Here is an 8,975-nt window from a genome sequence, read left to right on the forward strand (position 1 = left end):
AATAAAAATGCAGAGATACAAACAAATGAACTTTTTTTTAACGTTTATTTTTAAGAGAGAGAGACACACACACATATAGTATGAGCGGGGAGGGACAGAGAAAGAGAGAGGGAGACAGAATCTGAAGCAGTCTCCAGGATCTGAGCTGTCAGCACAGAGCCCAACACGGTGCTCAAACCCACAAACTCCAAGATCTCAACCTAAGCCAAAGTTGGACGCTTAATCAACTGAGCCACCCAGGCCCCCCAATAAATAAATTTTTAAAAAAAATTTTAAAAAAAGAAAAGCCTTACAGGCCAATATCTGCAAGGGAAATGGACTTGGAATTTATATGCCAGAAGACTGGGAGGCACCTTTCCACCATCTGAAATTTCAGATGATTTTTTTTCCCCATACTTTAAAAAAAGGACTGTTTTATAAAAATCAGAAACTTGGCGGGGATAATTTTCAAAGACAGGGACAAAAAAGTAAATAGATCTTAAAGTTGAGACTTTCAGGCATGGCACCTACTAGTCACTTCAGGTTTTAAATAGTGAGACCATTTAACCTATAATGTTGAGCTTCACACTCATGTCTGAATAGCTCCAAGGTCCTACTTTTTTCTCCTGCTTGTCATTAAAAACTACTTCGTGAGACATCAGTAGCCCGGGGCTGGAGGCCAAACATGACCTATAAGAAACCAACCAGCAACTCTTCCAAGAGTAACTAGATTTTTACGTTTTTATTTTTATTTTTTTAATTTTTATGTATTTCTAGGAGAGAGAGAGATAGACAGCGTGAACAGGGGAGGGTCAGAGAGAGAGGGAGACACAGACTCCGAAACAGGCTCCAGGCTCTGAGCTGGCAGTCAGCACAGAGCCCGACGCGGGGCTCGAACCCACGAACCGCGAGATCATGACCTAAGCGGAAGTCGGACGCTTAACCGACTAAGCCACCCAGGCGGCCCCCAAGAGTAACTAGAACTATGGATCTGAAGTACTCAACACACAGCAGACAATCAGTGCTAACTTTCTTCCCTCTGATCAGGCTAACCTCACAGCTTCATGTGTTTTTTGATCATTTTTAAACCAGGTAGCCATTCCCAGAATTGTTAAACATTTGAATATTTGCCCTCAAAGGATCTTTTCTTTTCTTCATTTGGGGAGATGGGGAAGAGATGAGGTGGTGAACTGAAGAAAAGGGACTAGGGGCTGAGAATTTCTTAACAGATTATACACAGCCCTGATCCTTTTCATTTATGTGTTCTCCCATTCATTCATTCAAATATTCACTAGGTTCCTATACAGAAGTGGGTTGGCCCCATGGGGTGCCTGAGTGGCTCAGCGGGTTAAGTGATCTCACAGTTTGTGGGTTCAAGCCCCGCATCGGACTCTGTGCTGACACCTAAGAGTCTGGAGCCTGCTTCGGATTCTGTGTCTCCCTTTCTCACTGCCCCACTCCAGTTCATGCTATTTCTCTCTTTAAAAAATAAACATTAAAAGACAAAAATAAAAATAAAAATAAGAAGTATATTGGCCCTAAGGAATACAACATTTACAAAAAATGTGGGGCTTGATTTAGTAGGGTAGTTTTACACATCAGATCACATCAATAATGTAAAATTTTAATTGTGAGAAGTGCTATACTAAATAAGTCACATCTGGAGTGCCTGGGTCATGAATTCGATCCCCATGGTGGCTGTAGAGATAACTAAAAATATAAACCTAAAAATAACTAAAAAAACTAAAAGATAACTAAAAAAAAAAGTTTCTAGGTCACTTAATGTTCAGGACAAAATTCCTAAATTAACAGCTTAATGAATCCCTTCTGATAACACACTGAGCACTGGCCACTGTTAATTACTACCTCTCCTCCTTTAGAATTCCCTCTTGAGCCTTTACTAAAGGTACTCATTCCTCTTGCCCTACAAAGTCCTGATTGCTCTTTAGTTTCACTAACTCTGTAATGCATTTTTCAACCTAGTACCTGCTTTTGAGGTTAATTACTAAAACCCAGAAACCTACCTTTGAATACCTTTGCAATAAACTACGATGAAACCAAATGGTACCATCATTCAAACCAGAATTGTAATACAGGAGTACCAATGTCAGGGTTTGAAGAAAACACATAAAAAGCCACATCACTGCCAAATGTATTAACAACATGTAGATTTTTTTCAGAGGTTGATTAAGCATTAGCTGTACTCTTAACATCATGTTCTGCCACCAATGAGAAGAAAATGTAACATGAGGCATTACAGGGAGGTGTGAGAAGCAGTTAAACTTGGCAGTGGCAACAGGCACACTGAGAAGGGAATTCTGGCTGCAAAATGGAAGGGAAAGAAGCATAAGGTCTAGAGAAATAGAAAGATGAGTGGAAAACAGAGAATCCAAAAAGTGAACAGAAATAAAGAACTACTACCAAAAAAAAAAAAAAAAAAAATTAAGGAGAACAAAACCCCACAAAAAAACCCACTACATCAAGGAAAACTCAAAATCTGAAACAACTTGGCCAGAGAGCACCTGGGTAACTTAGTAGGTTAAGTGTCAGACCCTTGATTTCAGCTCAGGTCATGATCATGGGATTGAGCTCCATGTCGGGCTCTGTGCTAACAGAGTGGAGCCTATTTGGGATTCTTTGTCTCCCTCTCTCTCTGCCCCTCCCTCTCTCCCTCTGCACACTCTCTCTCAAAATAAATAAATAAACTTAAAAAAAAAGTTTATTTGGCCAGAAAAGAACAGCTGAATAAAAGGTAACACATGAAGACTGTGATTCAGAAAAAAACAGTTTATGATGCCCATCCACCCCCCAAAAGTTCAAACAGGTGCCAATCCAGTACCATGTGGTACAGGCACTTTGCTTACAAAAGGACCCTTCCCAATTCTACTCCATGCCCAATCTAGGTCTCTAACATTGACTGCAAAGAAGAGCTGAGCACCTGATCCTGAAACAAAGGTACAGAATGGGAGCAATAAATATACCAGAAAGGACACCAAATTGGATTGATGAAAAGACGATGGATGGGCTGCATACATCTGTAAGGTGCATCTGCCAGTGAGAAAGATGCTTGGGACCAAACACAGACATTCTACATCGATGACCAAAAAGTGACTACAGATTTTACTAAAATACTGGCTATGTCTTAAACTTACTGGCAAAGAGATCTCTAACACCTTTATTAAGATCCTTATGTTACAGTTTCCCAAAAAGGCTGGCAGTGGCAATTCAACCTGAACTACTAAAAAAAGTCACAGTCATGTTGCTTCAGATACCTGCATGATGATATTTGGTCTTCTCTTAACAATCCTGAATAGGGCTTTTACAACTTAGTAACTTTCAAAATCCTTTCTATTACTTTATACCTAAAAGTCTCAGGAAATAGCATACTTTAATAATCCTCTTTCCACAGATGATTTATGGCTGACACTCAGAAACTTAACCTCCCTGTGAGAAATATAGGTCAGCCTAACTAAGCTTCCTCTCCATCCTCATCTTAACGGTCTCCCCATCACTCACTCACTGGGCTCTAGCCACACTTGCTTCCTTCCTATTCTGGAATTACACTATTATAGAGGATTGTGAGCTTTTCTAAAGAGAGGCTCTATAGAGGCCTTGGGTGGCTCAGCTGATTAAGCGTCCAACTCTTGATTTCAGCTCAGGTCATGATCTCAGAGTTCATAGGGCCTGCTTGGGATTCTTCTCTCTTTCTGCCCGTCCCATTGCTTGCACTCGAGTGTTCTAATAAAGAATAAAGAGAGGCTCTATCTAATTTATCTATGTATTTCTAGGATCTAGCACTTAAAAAGTCAGTAAGTATATAGGGAAAATCACACACAGCTTAAAGCCAAGTAATCTTTTTACAGATGATTCTGTACCACAGGTTCAGCAATCATGACAAAACGTTAACTGAGAATATTCCAGGGGCACCTGGGTGGCTCAGTCAGTTAAGTGTCCAGCTTCAGCTCAGGTCATCATCTCATGGTTCAAGAGTTCGAGCCCCATGTTCGGCTCTGTGCCAACACCCCAGAGCCTGGAGCGTACTTTGGATTCTGTGTCTCCCTCTCTCTCTGCCCCTCCCCCACTTGTTCTCTCTCTCTCTCTCTCTCTCTCTCTCTCTCTCTCAAAATAAACATTAAAAAAAATTCCAAAACAAAAAAAGAATATTTCAAGTAGGCACACACATGCCTTTAATATAATTTATCTGGACATAACGGACACAATTAATAGTGCAGCCACATACTGGTCCACAGAGGATAAGACCAGATGTATAGCTCTCCTGACGGAACATGCCCACAATAAGGCTTGTTGGAATGCCACACAAATCAGCACCTGCTGACTGTTCTCAAAACTAAAAAGGAATGGAAAACTAGAATGTAAGAAAATTTTAGACTTTTTTAAAGGCTTGAAAAAACAAACTGCACTAATTTAAAAAAGCATTAATCCTAGAGAAAGAAGCTTCAATTACCAAGAACCCTTATGTTCATGAAAATTGAGGAAGGTACCAAATAATACATCACTTAATACCCCAAGGGACTCTTGCTCCTCTAGAAAGTACTGTTTATAAGTCTGACACAAGTAAGTAACTCACGTTTTCAATGAACTGGGTATTAGACAGCATAAGGAAGTCATTGAAGACATTATGTAGGCGACAATCTGTGGCTTTAGTTTCCCGGATTAGTCCATCCACTTGTTTCTTGATTTCATGGGTCCTAGAGATAGTCTGCTGCGAGAATTCCTGTAGAAACTGTAGTAGCTATTTAAAAAATAAACGTACAGTAGTATCAATACCATATAAATTTATTCTGTATGTCAAAACAAAAAAACCCTTTCCTTTCACCTGTGTGTGTGTGTGTATACGCGTGTCTGGGTGTGTACGCACGCGTGTGTGTGTGTTGGAATGTAAGAGAAGCTGCTTTTGACAGTAGCCAAAACCAACTACTACTGAAAATCACTAAGAAAGTTCATCAAAACAGTGGCAAGGAGTCCATGGACACTTGCTTTCTCGTTTCTGGAGGAATTCTAAAGTCTTGTTCGGTTATCATTCTACAGAAATCCCAGATCAAGGGCAAAATAACAAACTACAACTCTTATCAAAAAAAAAAAAAAAATCGTGGTCCTATGGGACTTTGGAATCGCAGTTCGGGACGTCTTGGGGCCCGGGCCTTTAAAGTCCCACTCGCGAATATCCATATACAAGCTTGTCTACCTTTCCACAGTCCGGGTCCCAACGTGAAATGGCCTCACTAGTGCCCTGGTAATCCCGCGGCGCACAATTAACCTGTCTCTATCAGGATGGAAATGGGTGCATCTCTAGAAAACCCAAACAAGGCAGAGAGAACCCTGCGTCTCGGCTGCGGTCGGAGTGGGATTGAACGCAGCCGGCTAAGGACCGGCCCGCCCCGCCCGGGTGCCTGGGGACCGCCATTGTGGCGTTTTGGGGGAGGGATGCGTTATTAACGCCAAGAACAGGGGCAGCAGGGTAGACGGAGTGGAGAAGGAATCGGGGCTCCTGTCCTCCTTCTCGCAAGCCGCGCGTCACCCCCGGCGGCCCGCCCTCCGCTCGCGTCCCTGGGGCCCGCCTCTCACGCCCGCATCGGCCGCCAGCGACCAGCTCTGGCTGCTCCTGCGGATCTCCTCCACAGACCAGGGCCGCTCCCACACGGGCTCGGACGGCGGCGCCCGCTCCTGGTCGGGGGTCGTCTGGTTCATCTGCAGCGAGAAGAACGAGAAGAGGGGCTGAGGTTGGGGGAGGCACCGGCCCTGACCCAGCCCGACCCCGGCCAGACCCTGGCCCGCCGCCCTCACCATCCCAGTCGTACAGCTCCGCGGCCTCAGGGGCAGTCACGACCGCACCCGCCGAGGTCCGCAAGTCTGCGGAAGCCAAACCCGGAGCCCCGAGCCCTGCGGCCCCGGCACGTGACCGACTCTCACGTGACCTGCCCCGCACGTGACCGGATGTGTGGTGCAGCCGGAAGAAAGACGCGGCCGCTGACTCTTCGTCTTGAATTAGGAGGCCTGGAGCTGGGCTAGGGTGGAAGCTGAGAGGCAGGGAGGATGCCGACGCCAGAGGGTGCTGAAGGGACGCGCTCGGCCAGGTTGCACTCGACCCGGCGATGTAGGCGGCCGCTGAGGAGCACGCTGCCAGCCCGGCTCGTCTCAGGAGGGGACCCCGAAAGAAACCTGTGGAACAACCCGCCTGGGGGCTTCGGCCTCCGCGCGAGGTGAGCGGAGCGAGAGCTCGCCCCGGCTGCGTCTTTTCCTTGTTGCATCTCCGCTACCCTTCGTGGGGTTGGCGCACAGGCGCTCAGTTAAGTGGAGAATGACTGGCCAGTCTGGCCACCAATATACCTGCTGATCGGCTTGGTTTCAACTCACTGCGTAGGGCCTGCCCAAAATCCTTTACTCCCTGGACATTACCCACAGATTCAAGCCCAGACTTCTCATAAGACACGCAGATACCTTTTATAATCTGATCCCTGCTGCGACTGTATCTTCAACCGTCCCACCCCCTCCCCCCCAATAGCGCTCAGTGATCCTGCTAGTCTGTTTCACGCATCCTTTAAATTCCTTCTGCGGAGTCCCGCTAGTGCCACATCAACGAACTAACTTCTATAAATAAAGATTCCAGTTTTTTTTATTCCTTTAAACCCAAGGGCAAGTTATTTAACCTCCGTTAGCTTTCCTCCGCAGTAAAAGAAAGGTGCATAGTATTAAATGTGATGCTATTCTTAAAACAGCTATCACAATGTCTGCCTTATGGCAAGCATTAAACAGATTTTACCGCTTTTTGTTTTTCCCTCTAACACCTACGTGAAAACTTCCCGGATTATCCCAGTGTAGTGTAAATGGCCCCGTCAGTGATTTTCTATATGTTTGTACAAATATCACAAAGTATTTACGTTGTGTTATAGTTTATTTGGATCTCTGTCCCCCTTTAATAGTAAATAGCTCAGTGTTTACCATTTTATACATATTAATTCATTTAATTTTCTCAATGACCCAGTGAAGCAGTACTATTACCTCTTTTCTTTAATGTTTATTCATTTCTGTGAAAGAGAGAGAGAGACAAAGCACGAGTAGGGGAGGGACAGAGAGAGGGAAACAGGATCTGGAGCAGACTCTGCACTGACAGCAGAGAGCCTGATGTTCAGCTGGAACTCAGAAGCCACAAGATCAGGACGTGAATGGAAGTCAGAGGCTTAACCGGCTAAGCCACCCAGGAGCCCCAAGTACTAATATCTTATGTTATAGTTGAAGAAACTGAGGCATAGGAAGATAAGTAACTTCCAGAGTTACAGAGTCAGTAAAGCAGCAAGCTGGGAACCTACATAATTAGCCACCGTTACCTTGTAGCTTGTCTTAGTTCTCTTAAGGGAGCTTTTTTTTTTAAGGTGTATTTATTTTGGAGAGAGAGAGAGTGAGCATGAGCAAGGGAGGGCAAAGAGAAAGGAGAGAGGATCCGTATCAGGCTCTGTGCTGACACCAGAACACCCGACACAGGACTTAAACCCACAAACCATGAGATTATGACCTGAATGGAAGTCAGAAGCTTAATCAACTGAGCCACCCAGGCACCCCAAGGGAACTTTATTTTTAAGTGACCACCTACCAACAGACTTTTATGAAGTCTCACATTCATAAAAAAGCAAAACAAAAACTTGTGCATTTGGTTGGTAAAATTTAGGTGAGCTGATTACTGCACCTGCAACTTGTCTAACATCATCATGGGCAACATCAGGAGCCATATAATGATCCTAGCCTCAGTGTGCCTTAATAACCTCAGTCAGTATCCCAGTTCTCAAAGCTCCTCACTCACCCACATCCTGAACCTTATCACTTGATTTTCTTCTAAATATGGACTGCAATAGAGCAGCCTTTTTAAATATTCAGGTGTTTCTTTTATTCCCTAGTCTATTCTCAACTAACTCAACCCCATCCCTCAGTTCCAATTCCACCCTCTTAGCTTTATCTCCTTGCCTGTTCTTCATAGACCCTGTGATAGTAGCCTTCAACTTCCCTTGAAAGCTCTTTAATATCCTCATGACAAGTTTCTGACACATAGTAGTGCTAGCTCCTAACTTTGAATCAGTCCAATGATGTCCTTTCTCCTTTCCTGCCCCTAGGTTTGTGAATAGGATCACTACAAATTCATATTCTGCAAATTTGGCTGAACCCTCAGCACTGATTAGCAGTCCTTTTACTTACCTTTGGTCTTTATACTTATGCTTGATAGCTCCCTTCCGTAACTTCATCACATTTTTCAAATTATCTACCCCACTTGTCTCTGCAAGAGAGAATATTCTTACCTCATACTTAAAGTGGTTCAATGTATACACACCTTCTGTATTTCATACAGTTCTTTATTTGCACACAACAGAATTTGACTGGCCAACAACAACAAAATAGAATTTGGAGGGGAAAACCTACAGAACTCACAGTTAAGGAAAAGCTAAGCAAGCAGGTCTTAGGAAGGCCATAAACCAGAGGAAATCAGGAGTCCCCTTTGAGCCCCTGCCATCAGAATGACTCAGCTCCAATCATTTCACTTCTTGAGTTTCTCTTCTGAACTTTCAAATTCCTGAGATAAATAGAATCTGATTGGCTACCCTTAGGTCATACCCCCATTCCTTCCACCTCTAAGGGGGACTGAAATTTGTAACTCTTAACCAAAAGCAGGGAGGAGAGATACTAGGAAAGCAAAAGCAACAGTCTGTATGCTCCCTTTCTTCCACTGTCTGGAAAAGCTGTCCCCACTCTTGCCCAAGACTAACAGCCACTGTGTTCTTAATGGAAGCTTTCCAGTCTCCCCTTGGATGATGCTATCCCGAACTCCACTTCCTGTGTGTTCAATACTGCTCTCTTCACTGGTACCTTCCCCATAAACCTTTTCAAATGTTTTTAAGTCATGCTTTTTATTGAACCTGTTCATATTAGAGAGCTCTTGCTCTGCCATAACCATGCCTGAGAATTCAGATAAATCTACCCATTGTACAGTA

General features: G+C 44.0%; 1 protein-coding gene across 4 annotated transcripts in view; it reads right to left on the reverse strand.

Annotated features, from left to right (window-relative positions):
* WASHC2A (WASH complex subunit 2A) overlaps positions 1-5,890 on the reverse strand; it is a 57,829-nt gene extending 51,939 nt beyond the window's left edge. For 3 of the 4 annotated variants that reach the window (XM_039233705.1, XM_039233704.1, XM_039233702.1), the window contains exons 1-3: positions 5,785-5,890; positions 5,566-5,688; positions 4,568-4,732 (exon numbers count right to left, since the gene is read on the reverse strand). In XM_039233705.1, the coding sequence (XP_039089636.1) occupies positions 4,568-4,732; positions 5,566-5,688; positions 5,785-5,787 (291 nt within the window). In that variant the 5' untranslated portion in view covers positions 5,788-5,890. The remainder of the gene's footprint in view (positions 1-4,567; positions 4,733-5,565; positions 5,689-5,784) is intronic. The other variant, XM_039233703.1, reaches the window with a different exon arrangement.
* Positions 5,891-8,975: the final 3,085 nt, after the last annotated feature.

This window comes from Hyaena hyaena, unplaced genomic scaffold (assembly GCF_003009895.1).
Source record: "Hyaena hyaena isolate Hyena2069 unplaced genomic scaffold, ASM300989v1 scaffold_78, whole genome shotgun sequence".
In the NCBI taxonomy this organism is placed as follows: domain Eukaryota; kingdom Metazoa; phylum Chordata; class Mammalia; order Carnivora; family Hyaenidae; genus Hyaena; species Hyaena hyaena.